Below are 18365 nucleotides of genomic sequence, written 5' to 3'. Positions count from 1 at the left end.
GCTGCATTTTGCTTTTCGTTTCTGCGTGTTTGCGCCTTTTGTTTCCTGCAGTACCGTGGTTTGCTAGAAGAGGTTCATGTATATTTGATGAAAATATTTTGCCTTTCTTAGTCTTTCAAGATCTTCCAGGCCGGAGAACCAAAAGTATTATTCGATATAGCGTGGTTCCAGGCCGCCTCAGCATTCATGTGCCAGAAGTCAAAGCCTCTACGGTACCTTAGCTTTTAAACGAGCAAGTTTTCCTGGGTGGAGCATTCTGAAACACCAAGAAAGCCAAAGAGCGTACCAGATTAATGTGCCTATTTTTGCATTTTATTGCCTATTTTGACGTTTTTGAGGGCCTAAACGCCTGTCTATTTCCATTATTTTTACAGCCTAAATTTCCGGGCTTTAGTTGTTATAACTAGGGCCCGGAAATTTAGGCACCAAAAACGACGGAAATAGGCAAGCATTTAGGCCTCAAAAAAGGCCAAAATAGGCAATAAAAAGCTAAAATAGGCACATTAATCTGGTACGCTCTTTGGCTTTCTTGGTGTTACAGAATGTTCCACCAAGGAAAACTTGCTCGTTTAAAAGCTAAGGTACCGTAGAGGCTTTGACTTCTGGCACATGAATGCTGAGGCAGCAGGGAAGCACACTATATTGAATAACACTTTTAGTTTTCCGCTCTCGAAGATCTTGAAAGGCCCAGAGAGGCCAAATATTTGGATCAAATGTACGCAAAAAAAAAAAAGGAAGAAACACGCAACGTGCAGTAACGAAAAGCAAAGTGCAGCACTCGCACTTACATCTCTAAAAAAGGCTCTTATGGCGTCTAAAAATGTTTTAAAAAGCTACAATGCAATAGAGTCGATAAAAAGGCAGGCAACCCCGAAAATGTCGTATTTAGGCGTTTCTAGGCATTTATAGGCAAATGCCTAAAAATCCGGGCCCTAGTTATAACATTCACCTTCAATACCCAAGATGCCGCTCTTAGGATGAACACGGCTACAGTAACATATTTTAAATTGTATAAGTGCATCACCAAATGACGGACCAGAAAGGCGTCTCACAAATCATCCCTTATCAGGAATTCAGCGCACAAGTGACAGGTGCAGTGACAGAGACTATAATACGTACGTGCTACACAAACTAACTTGAACAGTGACAGAACTGCACGTTGCTATCCGTTGCCGTTTTTTCAAATACACCTTTACTCTCAACCAGTTAGGTAGTGAATAACCAATATCATTGATGATTTGCAGTGGACGACATCACCAATGTTTGTCAGAATGCCTTGCCCAAATTTGTTGTCTCTCACAAATCAGGATAAGCCTGCCGGATAATAGTGGTTATTAGACTGCAACAGCAGCAACATGTCGGCATAGAAACCGTGTTTCTATTGATTAATGTTCAGTCTGGTTACTAGGCTCCCAGATTTAGTTTAATCAATGTTGGCATGAAACAGGCAGAAGGAGCACAATCACACAACAAAGGTGGGGTCCCCCATGGGTGAATACTTACAATCTCTAGACATGCCAACTGCCAGGCATTTCTTGAATCGGCAGTACTGGCAACGGTTCCGGTTCAGACGGATAACCAGGCACTTGCCATCACGCAAACACCGGTACTCGATCTGCTTCTGGATGCTTCGGCGAAAGAAGCCCTGCGAGGTGAAAGGGGGAAAACTATTAACTGCCGTATACTGGAATAATAATAATAATAATAACTTTATTTGGACACAGAGTACTGGGAAAAAAGCTACACCGGGATGAATGCTAGTGCCCGTTCTTGTCGAGAGTAACACTGAAAAGTTGACAAGAAGCTAAAAGGTCAGTGTAATCGAAGTCCATCAACAATAATTGTAGTTTCACGGTCACCTTCCAAGTCGCATTTTTCATGTGCGAATGATGTTCGCATTTCGTGCTGCATTCCACACATTCATTCAAGCAACCTATGTCTCACGTTAGATTTCACAGTGACTCACACACTGCACTTACAGAGTTGCATATAGGAACTCATTTACCAGCAGTAGAGAAATTGTTCAACTTCCATCGACACTTCACGGTCAATTTAATAAGCAAGCAACTACAAACAGTACATCGCCCTTGAACGAAAACGCGCGATTGTTGTGGTTTCTTTTTTGCCGCCACTGAAACACAAGCTGCTCAGTTACAGCGATAATTCCCCTAATTTCATCAGGATCACTCACGTCAAAGGAAAGCCCGGCTCATTGTTGTCCATCGCCGTGCGGCATTGCGCAATGTAGACAGTCCTAAGTTTGTGCCAACGTTAAAGAACAGGAGTCCTGTTCTCTCTGTTGGTTCCACGAACACTGATTCTCACTGATCCGTTTAGATATCTCATTATTTTAACCACCTTTAACCGTTACTATTAACTGTCGACGTAGCCGACGTGATGCACTTAGCGATGGACTTGCCCGGAGCGATTTTAACTCAGCGTTGCCAAACTAGATTTCTTGCGCGCGCCGCTCCTGGGCGTGTGTACACGCTACATCCGCTTTTCGGCAAATGGCACGCTTATCTAAAGCAGCTGCTAAAACAGTACTAAAATGAGACAGACACAAAGCATCTGTTTGTCAACTGTAGCTATATACACTGTAACTGTCAACACTCTGCTATATTCTAGCGCACCGCCAACGCAGCCAGTTCTCCCGCGGCAAATTTCATGAGGTTGTGGTAATATGATTGCAGTAAGAATCTCAGTAATTAAAAAAAAAGGAAAGGCCCATAATACCATTCCAGGCATGGATATTCCCAGGATTTCTGTCTCGGAGGAAGGGAGGAGGTGCCACGTAGGGGTGTATGTGACACCCATATTTGCTGCTTTTCTGGCCTTTTATTTTGGGGTGAATTAAGGGGTGTGAGGGGGTGCTGGGAAAATCCCTTATTCTAGGACTGACCGGACGACGTTTAGAGGCAACTGAAACGCGTTCTTGGGAGGGGCCAGCTGTACGGGGCCACCTCTCCGTAACTATATCTAAACCTATCCCATAATCCCAGCCAGGGCCGGCGTGAGAAATTACGGGCCCCGGGGATGGGTCATGTCCGGGCCCCCTCCTCGCGTCTCGATAACACAGTGCAAGTATTTCTTCTTTAGTATATTACGACAGGCCTCGAGTCCCGCGGGCCCCTGAAATGGCCCGGGCCCCGAGGCGCCATCCCCGGCTGCCCCACCCTCTCGCCGGCCCTGATCCCAGCCCCAACATAAACCCAATAAACTCGTACCAAACCCTACAACCATCAGTGGCGGAGCCAGACCCTCGCCTTTTTTTTTTACTTTTGGTGGGCGGCGTTTTTTTTTTTGCCGAAGCGCCGAAGGGGGAGAGGAAAGGGGGAAACGTATGTTGAACCTAATAAATGGGGGCGACCGCCCCCCCCCCCCCATGAATCTGCTACTGACAACCACACCCAATCATACCCATACTGGTATAAGCTCCAACCTATCCATAATATTGAGTGGGAGTAGTATCCCTGTGGTCGAGATGCGTCAGACAGACACGATATGCACAGAGACAGCAATCCCGCTTTTAAAAATCCCCTTGTTTACGAAGGGTTTGGGAGCCACCAGCTCCCGTGGCGTAGTGATTAGAGTGATTGCTTTCCACGCCGAGACTGGGAGGTGACACGGGTTCGAATCCTGTCACCGGCTGTGCTGTCTGAGGTTTTCCCTGGGTTTTCCGAAGACTTTCCAGACGAACGTCGGCACAGTTCCCCTTGAAGTCGGCCCAGGACGCATACTAACCCCACCGTCTCCCACTCCTTCCTGCTCTCCTCTCTTCATCTGTCCACGTCTATACGCCGCTCATAGCCACAGCTGCTTCGCGGCGCTAACACAGAATTTAAAAAAAAAAGTTTGGGCGCTGCCATTCTAGCCACGTGTAATATGAATTTTGATGTGGTCGACCGCAATAATGTGTGACAAGGACCGGTTGAGGGTGCACTGCGCGAGTCTTGCACGCATGCATAGAGAGGGATACTCCCTATGGAGTACCACGGAGGGGTGACACATGTGGCATGGTGCAAGTAGCAGTTAGGAAGTCATGGGAGAGATTTTGGCAATGAAGTGGAAATAAAGCGTCGCTTGGACCTACGAAGGATAGCAGATGGATGACATGCGGTCTGCTGTGTCATGGTTAATCCAGTTAATCCGCATTTCAAAGGTTTGGAGTTTTGCAGTGATGTATCCAAGCCCCCGTACACTTCCCTAAATGTTTGACGACATCCTCCACCCTTTCTTTCCTGCGCAACCCCCTGCCCACCCCCCCCCCCCCCTCCCGCACACCGCACATCGCGATGCGGATTCAAGTGGGAGCGGAGCGGTTTACTAGCTCCGAGGATATGAATTCAATACAATTCGATTCAATTATTTATTTTTCCAAACAAGTTGGTGGGGAGGTCAGGCAAAAAGCTGCTAGTGTGCAGCTTGACGCGGCCCGACCCCCTGTGTTCATTTGGCAGCGCGACACACATCGTTCATGCAAAAAGCATGATGTCCAACATCCATCTGTTAACAATAAAAATAAACAAAAAGAACATACACACATACAAGAAAATGAAAAGAGGAAATTCCACTAAAAGCAAAGCTGTAGCACAACTCCCTTCAAAAGCATACAATCTCCTATACATGTGAGCCTGAATAGTCGAAACTCGACCGACGATATTTTCGACTGCCAGGCTAGAATAAGGTTGCGCAGAGCTAATGCATAAAGAAAGAGAGAGACCGAAAGAGAAAAGAGATGCCTTAGTGCAGTAATCCGGCATCGCAAGCGAGGGTGGGGGGTGCAAAAATGGGGTGAGTCGTTATTACATCTACGTTAAAGTCGTAGCATGTTAATGTATCATTGCTGATATGTGTCTAAAGCTGAAAAAAGCCCCCCTTTTGTAGGGGCTGCACAAGAAACAAAGGGGGTGTCTGGATAAATCACTGTCTTTGTGTGTGCCATGTTTCAGGGAGATTGCGCCGTCTATAAGGTGCACTGAAGAGAGATTCGCGAGAGCGAAGCGTTCTGCCGCATCAAACAAACGAAATGAGGAGCGAAATGCGAAAGTTGTCAAGAGGGGGAGCCACTGTAGCGGACGTTATTTCTCTCGGACCGAGTCGTCCGGCGGTAACAGACGGCAAGCGGTGCGGCGAAAAAAGAAAAGAGCTCAATATCTCCATCTCGCCGCCACCTGCGACACAACACATCTTACGCAATTTCCCCATTTATTTATCTCTCCCACTCTGTCGAGAAGCTCCATTTCTTCCGCTACAGTTCAATGACCCCCAAGACGCCTCTGAAGAAACTCAGAGACTCAATGTTCGCCTACTTCACTAGATGGCGGCTCCATCGAGGAGCGAAACTCAAATTCTGGATTTTCGTCAGCTTTGATTGCTTTTTTGCGAAAGGCCCCGTACATGCTCATCTTTTTTCCTTTCTTGTTTTTTTTTTTTTTTTTACCTTGGGGGGGGGGGCACAGAGCGAGATTCGTTTTTGTCACTGAATGATTAATGAAACACGTGACAGCAGACCCTCCTACTCGCATTACAATCTGCATTAGGTAACATTTCCTAGAGGCTGAGGAAAATTTTTCCTTCCAGCTTTCTTGTATCCTTGTTTTGCGTTCAAAATATATATGTAATCATTTTATTTTATTTTTTTGTACGACCTCACAACACAAATATACGCACTGCAAGACTACAAACTGCGTATGTCAGCTATTGCATATATGGCAATGTTATGCATATAGCAATATACGCATATAACAATAGTTATGCATTTTACTCTCCATGTCCATCACGTATATGACGCCAACTCCTGTATCACGTAGATTGATTTAGGGATGTACGCACATAGCTAGCATAAGAGACTCATTGCTCCCTCAGGGCGCTGTGCTCTCAAACTGTTAATTTGTTAGGAATTCTCTTATTAGCACTTGGCCTCTGTGTCGTATACTTCCGAGAATAGAGGTCATCGTAGTATGTGACCACATATCCACATATGTCATTCATATTTTACGCATCCCTATATTGTCACAACGTCAAAAACAAGCATTAGGAACGACGCAAAAGTCGTTGCGGTGCGCCGAAGCCATCTAAACAGGCAGCGCAAGGCAGGAAAGAAGCGAAAGAAAAAGCGGAAGTGACGTACTTTGCATCCTTCGCAGGAAGTGACGCCGTAGTGGTATCCCGACGCCTTGTCCCCGCACACCTTACAGGGAACAAAAGATTTCGTGGGAGTGCTGCTGTTGGAATCCGCTGCTGCAAAGCTTTGTTCTGCAACACAGAGAAACAAAGTGGACGTTATTTCTCTACTCAGGGATGTACACGTTCGTTACCTCGGCACGGCAATCGATGCATATCACTTCTGCGCTCACAGATCAAGTCTACTGTCGCCTCGTTTTCTGATGAACAGAGAGATAGTTGCCTACTGTATTGATTAAACTTTCCTAGAAACGTGGACACGTGCGCTGCATTACGGTAACCTTCAAGAATCGCCGCCGAGGTACCCGCTTCAACAGCCGGAGGACCGCTCACTTTTTATTTATTTTTTTACTTTTTCCCTCTCGATAGCACAATTGGTCGAGAGTCAGCGAACAGGTGCAACAGTAGCTTAGCGAGTGTTTTGAATGAATTCGTTAATCAACGAGAACTGTAAGTAATTTGGTTAAGAAAGTATGTCCCTCCTTGCACGGCAGCCACGCATCACCGTGAAGATGGGTTTGATTACTTATGGTTTATTTATTACTTACTATTGTACTACTATTATTTGATTAGTTTTGGTTTGGTTATTTACCGGCACACCGCGGACTGTAAACACACTTACGTAAACACCACCCGCGCCAAAACACGGATGCCGCGTGAAGTGCAATGCTTCTCGGAGACCATAATATAACCCAACTGTTTATCCCAAACCGCAAGCACCGTGGGGCGCTGCAAAAAATGGGGAGTGGAGGGGGGGGGGGCACAGCTACGTCATAACAGCTTATTGCGTCATTACTGTCATAACAGACATGTGTTTTAAGCTGAAATGACAAAGGATCCTGCAGGGCGGGGGGGGGGGGGGGAGGCACGGAGAAAAAAAGTGAGGAGGTGTCGCCAAACATTTTGGGGACAGAGTTGGGGGGTGAAGGGGTCTCGACAAATCACTGATATGACCGACATCGCGGCTATAAAATGATGCCCAAACATGGGAGTATGCTTATTTAGTAGCCCTTATGTTCCGTAATAGCTCCGTAGTTCCGCTACGTAGTGGCATCAACTATCCTGGTCGAACGCCTGTGTGGCAACATTTGCAGAGGAGGTACCTGTACTCCTTATTGGTCGTATATATAGGAATAACGCGCTGCGCTTCTGAAACGTTATTTAAATTTCATGCCTACCCCTCAACTATATCGACAGAATGTCATAGCTATATAGGTGCCGAGGAGCGGCAGGCCTCTTGAAGAACTCGATCCATGAATCGTATACGGTATAGTCGGAAGTTATATATGTAAGTATTGCATTGTATGCATGTGTTAAATTATGTATGTACAAATGACAGCATCGCAGGCCCGCCGTAACATCCATGACTTGAAAACCCGAGACAGCGTAGAGGACGATGACAGACAACACAACACACAGACCGTGATGTATTGTCTGTTATCGTCCTCTATCTTGTCTCGGGTTTTCAAGTTATGTATCGTCACCACCAGCTCGCTTGCTACCTAATCTCCCTTTCGCAACAACAGTCGCTTTTCAAACTGCGCATTTCTCTTTTTGGAACTATCATAATGGAAACAATAATTTACATATATGTACGCACTTTTTTTAGATAGGTTAAGACTATGACTAGAGTAGCTTGATGGGCTTGTTGGTACATGACTCGTTGGTTCCTCGTGTTTTTATGGCCCCCACGTGTGTTCCGTTTTTGCCCCCTTTTTTTTCCCCTCTATACCATTGGTTATAAATGTGCTTGTTCAGTAAAAACTTGTTGATAGTGGAGCCTCTGTTTGTGTGTCTTCTTGTGTCGTTGTCCCTGTTTTTGACTGCTCCTTGTTCTTTGAGTTAAGACTATGGGTCGACAGATACTAACAGCTAGTGTACGTAATCATGCTCTACTGTGCACAATACGCTAAACTTTTCCTTGTCTGCGATTTGATTCGCGATACAATACGCGAACTACTCGCTACGTAGAGAAAAAAAGCAAAGTGCGAGAAGGGGGGAGAAATGACAAATAATTCTCGTTTTCTTCCTTTTTCGCCTCACTTTTTCCTTCCCTAGCGAGGAAAAGAGGAAAGTTCTTTTTTTTTTTCCCCGTAACCCAAGGTGTATTCCCACGCGGAACTTACGGTGAGAGGGCATCGAACTTTCGCTCACTACCGCATACTCCCGTCGATTCAGTTGAGTTGAGAAATCTTCCTCTCTTTGCAACGACACCACCCCGTGCAGTCAATCGGGCGAGAACCCACCTTGCGGGAGCGAAAACCCCCGGCAGGCGGGGACGGCTGACCCCAATACGTCAGAAGGCGTAAACAGCCCATATCCGAACGCGTAAACCGAAAATGTTTCTTGGGAATCCAAAGGTCGCTGAACTTTCCCCAAAAATGTTACTCCCTTTGCCCCGATGCAGTTCCAGGTAAAAGTTATGCACGCTCTTTGTGGGGGGAAGAGTAATTTCTTTTATCTACATTGGCGTAGAAAATTCGACGCCATTAGAGCTGCCGGTGTTATATTGATAATGGGGGGGCGAAGATAATTCCCGGATGTTGCAAGAGATGAAAGCTGAATAGGGTTGCATCCTCTATTGGTACCGCGATACAACTGTGGTTATGGGCCGACTGCGGCCACCAATGGAAGATAGGCGAGGCTACAGCAGTGCGCTCGGATGGAAGTGGCGCATATAATCGACCGGAGAGCCTGAGGATAAACGATCGGAAAACGAAAGCTTTCTGATTTAGATATCAGATTTTAGTGAATCTCGCTTTAGAGAAAGAAACTAACGAGGGGTTTTATGTCCTTAGTGAATATCACCCTTCGATATTGGGGCTATTTACGATATATAGAGATAAGCGTTTTTCCTTATGCTCAAAATAAAGTCTGTAACCTCACAAGCTGATACGTAATTTTCGCCATACGTCCCTGAAGAAAGCTTCGGACATCCAACACATGCTTTACAGTGGGCAAGATATGCGGCACTTTGCCCTCGGGAACCTTGCGTATGTCTACGCTAGTCAATGAGTTTTGCAAGTTTTGCCAGCTTCTGCATTTGTTATACACACACACATACACAAATAATTCCATTACCATTCATTCAATCGCAGCTTCAGTACGTAGAGTTGAGGGTAAGAAGTACATCCCTGTTCACATAATGTGCGTTACGAAACAATACCGACTGAATGAAAAAGAATACGGCTCCCCACATTCAACTCACACGCGATTAAGCAATGCATTGTAGATTTTTCGCGAAAAATTTATCGTCAGCAAGCTTCCGGCTGTCCGCGGCCCTGGAGCAGACGATATTTGTCAAGGAAACACAGTCCGCTCTCACTTTCCCTTTGGGAGAACCACAAAATATATCCTCCATGAACGTGCAGAAGCGCACACAAAGGTACAGCTTTGTTAGCAGACGGTATCTTATGTTTCCGCAGCAGACGACACCTGAGAGAGCGGAGAAAAATGGAAACCGAAACTTCCTCTGCCGAAACCCAGATCAGGATTCACACGTTGTAGTCGGATTAAGAATCCAGCCATAAATATCTCGCAATGTCCTTTTCATTTGCAGTTCTCAACGGATCTGAAAAGTATGCATAAGCACGGCAGACCGGGATGGGACCTGTAAATTTCAACACAATCGCGTCGGGGAGCACCGGAGCTATCGTCTGCACGGATTACGTCCCATCGTGTAAAGACGGGCCGACGTAAATTACGATCTCTCTATAAAACCCTCGTGCTGCCTTGGGGGCGCCACTGACGTGATTCTCTCAAAGCGCGGCTGCTCTCCCCCGATCATAAAAATTGTTCCGTCTGGAGTGTGTCTGCTACAGTGTGTCCTTCTTCGTTTCTTTTTGTTTTTTGTTTTTTTTTTCGCGTCCAAGGTTGGCAATGTTGGGGAGAAAATGTCCATCACCATGGTGGCTATGCAACGGTCATGTCCAACTCGAGTTTACGACCTGTACGCGGCAAAGAAATTTTGACGCGCCGAAAACCGAAAACTGCGGATGTGCGGACAGTTTCGAGTTGGTCACGGAGTTTACGATTTTTCTGGACCGGATGTGACCAGACTTTTTTCCGTGTCGGCGTTGGGTGCATACTACAAGTGTGAGAAAGTTTCGGCTGCGGTCGGTCAATTAAGTGGGAATTGTTGAAAATATGCCGGGACAGAACATACATTTCAAGGCCTATATAAGCGCGAAGCGCAGTCTTGAAGCGCGCTAATCTTCTTTTTCGTTGTTTTTGCTGGTTCTGCAGCAAGAAGAACTCGAACGCCTGCGATTTTAGTCGAAGCTATGTCTGTTGCGATGATATCAAAGCTTCAACAATAACGCCAGTTCACTGTCAACGCTTATCGTTTTGAACCTAAGCATGGCATTGCAGTCATGCCTCTTCAACTGAATAACTAACAAGCGAATAAACTGAATATTTAAAGAAATATGCCACGCGGCAGCTATTCACGTTAAATAAGGCTACGTACGTTTTGCAAGCCGGTGCATGAGGTAGTGCTACAGGCGAATACTAGAAGATGCCGGAATGTCGGATACCAGAATCAAAGGAGGAGAAAATCAATAAACACCATATTCAACACCATACATTTTTGAAAATCCGAACGTTTCGAATCTAGCAACACGTAAGAACTCGTGAAATGAAGAGCGGAAGCTCAAATCACGACACCGCTGGAAAACCATAAGGAAACAGCTGCTCGCAGAAAACAATTAGTTGAAGGAAAGAGAAATAAAGTGAAACATGATCTCGTTCTCCCTCGTTTTTATGTATTTACACCGCGTGAGCAATATACAGCGTGGGGAAAGCCAACCGATTCCCCCATACCAAAACACGAATCAAGAACTGATGTACGGGGGAGGGATCTCCACGCATAAAAACAAAAAGGGAATCTCTCCAACATAATTAAGTAAGAGAAAAGGCTCTAACACAGTATAATGTACACGCCTCCAACCCTGGATGGGCGAAGGCAGCTTCGTCATGTTCTTCTCGTAGTTCTTTGGGTGGGGAAGAGGGCGCTACGAACAGGTTTTCGTTTTTGATTTCTTTTTCTTTTTTTTTTTTTTTTTTTTTCGTAAATACAGCTTGAGCGCACGTCTGAGGGAGCGACCGCCGCAAGTAGTCTCTGTAACGGTTCGCGACATCTCCAGTTCTCCCGGAAGGCATGCTGACTAAGTGGGCATTTTTAACTTTGCCTGCTCGGCGGCCACGCTCTCGTAATAAACAAAGTCCACCTCTATTCCAAGTTGTCTCGCAGGTGCGATTTTGGTCTTGTTGCGCGGTGGGAAGCAAAAGATAACGTATATGGGTCAGAAAATACTGAGGTCGTTCGTTGCGGTTCGGCTTGCGTGTTGGGAAGCGCTTTGGGGATGAAGGACAGGTGACATATTTTAAACTAGGGATGGGACGAATCCAGAATTTGGCGAATCCGAATCCGGATCCGAATCCAAGGAAGGTTCCGCGAATCCACGAATCTTACGAATCACGAATCGTTCTAATCCTTTCTTTAAAAAGAGTCTAAAAAGCCAAGAAAAAAAACTACTGAAAAGTGTTTTGAAGCAGAATATGAGACATTTGTTTAATGATTTGCTTTATGAATCATCATATATAATCATCGACTACAAAAATTACATCAATCCTCGAGCCTGAATTATTTCCATAAAGCTAAGGCAACGATCAATTTGAAAAAGAAACGAACTAACGTGGTTGGTGAATTCGAAAGATTCGATTCGATTCGCCGTCTTGGGCACTGGGATTCGGGTTCCCGAATCTCGAATCCCTGCACTAGGATTCGTGAATTCGGTTGGCACATCCCTATTTTAAACGAAGTAAAACGTTCAGGTATTAAAGCTCGCTATCTAACGCAGTATGCCCGACAGAGATACCGCACAGTACGACAAAGGCGTACGTTATCTTCAAGACATTGTTTACTGTTAAATAGTCACGTCCCTGATCTTATTATTGTTGTTTTTGTTGTTGTCGTTTTTTTTTTTTGTGTGTGTGTGTGTGCTTTTCAGCCTTGTAGGTTTTAAACGTTAGAAACGAATCGTTATCTGTTAAGATTTCGAACGTTTTAAATGCTGTACATGCCACAACATGTCAACACCACAATATACTAGCCGATACGTATGCGCTTAATAAAGGGTAATCATTCGATGTGTTACTTTATCTGTTCTGCTGATGACTCTACGTCTGCAGCTATTAGCAAAGACAGTGAGCGGCAAAGAAAGAGATGGAGAGAATACTGGCAAAATTTCCACTTTGAAGTGTAATAAAAAGCCGGCACTGGGGAAGTTATCTCCAATAACGATCGATTATTCCCGTTCTCACAACACGAAACAAAAATCATCTCAAATGAATCCCTATTATATCTCCCGACGCTTTTTTTTTTCTCTCTCTCTCTTTATTTGGCAAGTGAACAACAAAAAATACGTGCACGCATAACAATAAAGACCAATAACCATTAAAAAAACATAAAATGAAAAGGAATCCGGCAGATGGGTCCACCTTCCCTTAAAACCTCTCCGAGGGATTCCTCAACACGTTCGAAAAATAACTTAGAGTGAAAATAAAAGTCTCAAAAGATCACAACACGCCTCGTTCCCAGACATTTGCACAGGGGATGAGATGCTCCTTCTGCTATTAAATGTTACTTTGAGCGCTCCCCGCCAGGGGCGCGGCTGGCGTTGATGCGCCGGGCGATGGGTGAGAGTGGAAGAGAGAGAGTCCGTTCACCCAGGAAGGAGGAGAGCGGTTGTTCACCCGCGTGGCCGTGAACTTGCCCTACATTTTCACTGGCGGAAAGAAAGACCAAAAGCGTTTCCCGTTAGGTGGGCTGCCTGCCGCTTTCCGTATGAGTTTGTTTGCAGTGCACGTTTTGTGGACGCAAGTTGCCTCTGGCCACTGTAATTTTCTCTCTTTTTGCTTGGAAGAAGCGGAATCGGAACAATATGGGCAGGAATTACGACCCCTACCATGGGCGAGGGGAAGGAAGAGTCTAATCAAACATCTCGAACATGTCGATGAGTTGGATATGAGACAACTGCGGCGGAGTTCGAGACTGCGTGCTGTTTGGATTCTTCCTCGATGGCGGAAGTACGGCGGAAGACTCTTCTTACCGTGTATTCACATGAGCGACATCCTCACGGAAGATTCTAGTGGAAGAAAAAGCGAAAACACTGTTCACGGAACCGAAGTTCCTTCCCGTGTTATGTTGCGCATTCACACGGTACTGGAATATAGCGAGTGGCGTACTGCAAACTTAGCAGACGACACCGTCAGCGTCTTTTCCTGTCGTCTGCTACGAAATATCTTGTGGCTGTGTCGCAGGATATTCCCCACGGTTAGTAGTGTACGTGAAGACAATACATCGTGCGCTCACGTGACACCAGAAGGCTATGACGTTTTTCGCATCTTCCGCTGGAATATTCTGAGGAATAGTCTGGGGAACAGCATAAGTTAAGCCCGTACGTCGTCAAATATATTATACTTCTTTTACGAAAAATGTTTACAAAATGTTTACATTGCTTTGTTGGAAAAGTCAGCGCCCAGTTTTACTGTCTAGTCGTGAATCTATACGATGAGCGTACCTTGTATGTTGTAAGAGGAAACTTGTATGTTATGTTTTATGCTATAGTGCCGGGGTGTATTTCGCACGTATTACGTATGACTCTTCCTGGTCTTTGGACTATCTTTAAGACCCAATTATACCGCGCAAGTTTAATACGATATAATCCCAAGCAGCACAATGTACTGAAAGTCGAGTGCAATAGGGGTGGACGGGTAGGTAGAAGGCCTTGAACAGACTCGTGAAACTGAAGTATTTTGATAAAACACATACCGACCACCCCTATTGCACTCGACTTTCAGTACATTTTGCTGCTTGGGATACTAACAAAATTTTAGACCGATTATCCCGTCAAAGCTTTCTGTGTCACCGTTGTTTTTATCTTATTTATTTATTTTTGTTTACAAATTCGGCGCAGTGGTTACGAAACGCAGTGTCTGGACATCGTTAAGATCCTTCGGAGTGTCTAGAACGAAACATAAAAAGTGGGTGCACCGCAGCAAGGCATTCTCCATCCGCACGAAAACATACGAAATGAGACACGGCAGATAAGCTGAATCGAAATATGCAAATATGCAGGCATTTTGCTATTCTGGGAACTGGGATGTTTTTAACAATGGCTCGCGGCATGCGATTCTGCATGCATGTCCTTTCACTGGATTGGATTCCAGTAGCTTTCTGTATCGTGTCCATTGTCTAACTTTACGGCACACAGCAAACAATTTTGCAGCTACTCCATCGTATGGAATGAACATGACACGCTACCAGGCGTGTCTCTTTCTCCCGCATACAGGGTGTTCAAAATTAAGCTTTCACTAGCACTTTATAAACAGGCGAACAAAAGCAAAACTGGTGCTATTTTTCGGTTCCTTGAGTAAGAAACAGGTGCTACATAATTAGCAGCACCCGTTTCTTACACAAGTAGCATAAAGTTATCATCCGGTTCCCTGTCATCGCTGTGTTTGCGTAGCGCTCGTGAGAGCTTAGTTTTGAACACCCTGTATATCTCCCGTTCCTTTTGTATCGCTGTCGACGCATCTATCGCTTGCACTTTAGTGTGACGGTATGCCACGACCCTGAGGACAGCGCGGATGCGCTTCGTATTTCAAGGTGGCGAAAACAGCCGGCTATCACCCTCTGAGCTCAATTGCAGCTGACCGGATGTTTTAAGAGAGACTCAATAAGAAACTCTCCGGTAGATGCAGCACTCCGCACCACTTGAGCTCACTATAAGAGGAACGATCTGTTCAACGAGCCGCACCCTGAGCTCTACCAAATCTCAACCGATCCTAGCTCTCGTTTTCTAATCCGCCAGTAAATACCCGTCATCCAAATCAAAAGCATCACGCCCGCTTTGCAGCGGGGGAGAGACAAAGCGGTTCTAAGCGCACATTTCCGCTTATACGCCGGGCTTTCGTCGCCGGTCGTCCGGAATAATACATTCCCGTAGCCCAGTTTTCGTCCACTCCAAGCAACGCGCACGAAGATAAAGGGCCCTCCAATTTCTTATGCAACCGATATGGCGGTCAAGCAGGCACCGCCCCCACCTGCATCTAAAGCCTGGCGATTGTGCGGTCTATTACGTGGAATGGAGTGAGCTTCTATAAGGTGCGTGGGGTGCATCAAAATGGGGCTCCAGTACGGGCCATCGCGCTCGAGTTCTTCCCGTGACATCGAAACCGAGAGCTCTATACTATTATTACGTTTTCCTTTCTACGTTCGACCTTCTCACCTCTTATATCGTGCATATAATCTGCTCCTTTTCTCGGAACGGGTGCATAATCTGACGAGATTATCAGTATATCCAGGCTGCGGAGGAGGAAGAGATTCAGGGTCCGAGAAATCCAGGTGCACAGAGGGCTCAAAGAATAGGGGGGAAAAAAAGCAGGAAAATAGACCATGAAGGCACTACAAAAGGAAAATTAAACGGAGCGGAACTGGGCAAATCGAGAGTTTCAGAGAGAATTTGAACGCTCTCAAGTTCTCAGAAAGCTGCGGCAAAAAAAATAGATAAAGGAAAGCTGGAACCAAACATATTCGAATTTCTGCGTCGACCGTTCCATTTATGGAGGTACAGCCAGCACTATGACGACACCGCGTTTAGGACAACCATTTGTGTCTTGCAACGTCATTCTTCTTCCTTTACGTTCCTCACATAGATAAACGCAGCGAGGAGGTCCCATAACGATCTCCGTTGAATATCGCAATCTGAAGGAATGAATAGCGTCGTTACTGTTCAGCCAGCTAGCATCCGTGATTCATAGTAGTTGGTGCCGTGCTTTCGAATGACAAACAAAATGTCAAAGCGACGAAATTTCCCCGCAAAAATAATGGGCATGATGCTTCAGCTGGATGCTTCGTTATGTTGATGATAAACAGAACTTCGCATGGCGGTCACGCACTCAGCTCTGCTGTTCTTTTGTTGTTTCTTTTTCTCTGTAGCGTTATGGTTCCGATTTGCTCGGCGTACACCATAAGGATACGTGTGCGCATACCCACTAAGGAAATGTATGTAAGCTGGTGATCGTAGTCTGTGCTTATTAAACTTAGGCACGATGATCGTCAATACGGGGTTCATACAACTGTGACAAACATGGCGAAGGACACGTCCTTCAGTAGGAAACTCAATGTCAACAAGAGTTTTAACATTGGTTGACTTGGCAGAAGAAAGTTATGTTTCAGAGTTAAGTCACCTTATACGTTCCTTACACGATAATGCCATTTTTCCTGCCTGTGTGTAAAGGGTATTAGACAAGATTCCATATATCACGTGGATACAACTGAAGCGATACTCCTCAGCCTGTATCTGACAGAGTAACTTCCATAGTGGACATATTCTGAAGATAATGAATATGTGACACGCAGCCAAAATGCTGTCTCAGCAAACACTGTCACGAATAGCCGATCGCCGCAACAGCTCCGCAGTTTTCCAATATATATGAGCACATATGAAAATGCAGAGATCAGGAAAACGTTATCAGTCTCACTAATCAAATATGCTTTCTCTCTCTCTCTCTCTCTCTCTGGTATACTTTCTTCTTTTCCGGCTCCAAGCATCTGCATCCGCTCGTCTGGAACATTTTGTTTTGTTTTTTCTCATTTCACGGGCGCTCCATTTAACGGTGGGACAAAGCAGATCAATGCAAAAGAACAGACACGTGAGTATACTACTTCGAAGAAAGTTTGCCCAATAAATCAGCTCCGTGGCAGGCCGCCTCTCCTCTTCCGTTCGTTTTCCCGAGAAAACTGTACATGCGAACCGCGTGTCGGTTGCATGTTGTTATTTGTTCGTGTCCACGATAAGCAGGGGATGGTTGTAAACTGCTTCACGTAACAGAGGGAAAGAAAGAAGGGCCGCGTGGCGTCTCACTTTCGGCGGAAGCTTTAGACTTTCCGAACGCGCCAAATGTTCGGAGAATCGGAAGAGGTCAACGGTACCACGCTCAGCAGTGTAATTCGAGTTCACTGAGGAAAAAGAAAAACAGAAAGGAATAGAACCAGAAGTGTTTACTGAGTTTCAGAGTGCGATTTTTAGGATTTCTTGGAAGGAGCGAAAGTCGAGGGTAGTGTAAGACATAAATTGTGAGTTTTGGGTGGGTGGCTTGTGAGCGAACTTTTGACTTTACAACTGCCCATCAACCTAAGAACGGCAGGAAATGTAGTCCGTCAACCTAAACAGGGTTACTCCGCGGGAGTGCCGGCGCATTGTGGCGGCGTACACGTCGATCCGAACTATCAGTCGCGAACACGACTATATAGGTCCAGCTTTTAAGAATAACCAGTGCTGCAGTGCTTTTTCACTTATGCTTTATTGAGCTTACACGATAAAGACATTTACATGCGCATCAAGGGGACTGCCTGGTTACCGGTCAATGATACACATAATATGTACAAAAATTGTGCGCGGGATCAACTGGAAGATTGTATACCTGCGCGCTTTAATTTTCCACACTGAGGTTAAAGGCAAAATGTAGAACTGAGCCAACATTGGTCAAGCATGCCCGTGCACACACACACACACGTCAAGAATGTTGCTCGTGACAACATTACGTAAATTTAAATATTAAATATATTATATACTGCTAGGAAAAATAGTGATACATGATCACAACAGACTTGTCGGATCACGCTGCATGTCGTAAATGTATTCCTGCAAATTTACTCGAACAGCGCAGGGTCATGCGCTCTGGATTTCTTGGAATTGGAATTTTCAATAGTCCTACCCAAATATTTTCGTTATGCCTTAGCATAGAGTTGTGCTTTGCCGTTCCCAAATTTCCAAATTTGTTCAATGAGGGAGTTATCATCAGCCGAAGCGAAACGCGGAACTAAATCCAGCCCAACGCCCTAGCTACTCGATCTTCAAAAACTCCCTTCGAATGCAAACAAAGCCTCTCCTCACTCAACAAATGACCGGGTGATGTCACTGTGTGTCATTGTCGATGTCAAAGCACGCAACTTCATTGCCAACATTGCACGAGAGAGGAAGCGCGCGTGCGCAGTGAAGAACGGGTTCGGCGGAAGACACTGCAAGTACAACTTCCGCGTGCCGCTGCATCCGGCCGATGCCCTTGACTGCGCGCATCTCTCCTGCCATCAGGAAATCACCGGAAAGAAA

At 45.5% G+C, this 18365-nt stretch overlaps 1 protein-coding gene across 1 annotated transcript in view; it reads right to left on the bottom strand.

The window, feature by feature from the left end:
- LOC135393920 (ecdysone-induced protein 78C-like) overlaps positions 1 to 18365 on the bottom strand; it is a 64727-nt gene that overhangs the window by 11991 nt on the left and 34371 nt on the right. The window contains exons 2-3 of the mRNA XM_064624270.1: positions 6134 to 6258; positions 1504 to 1645 (exon numbers count right to left, since the gene is read on the bottom strand). Coding sequence (XP_064480340.1) covers positions 1504 to 1645; positions 6134 to 6258 — 267 coding nt within the window. The remainder of the gene's footprint in view (positions 1 to 1503; positions 1646 to 6133; positions 6259 to 18365) is intronic.

The sequence above is a fragment of the Ornithodoros turicata genome, chromosome 5, assembly GCF_037126465.1.
Source record: "Ornithodoros turicata isolate Travis chromosome 5, ASM3712646v1, whole genome shotgun sequence".
Classification (NCBI taxonomy): Eukaryota; Metazoa; Arthropoda; class Arachnida; order Ixodida; family Argasidae; genus Ornithodoros; species Ornithodoros turicata.
Note: the sequence above shows the minus strand (reverse complement) of the source record. Positions and strands in the feature narration are given on the sequence as shown.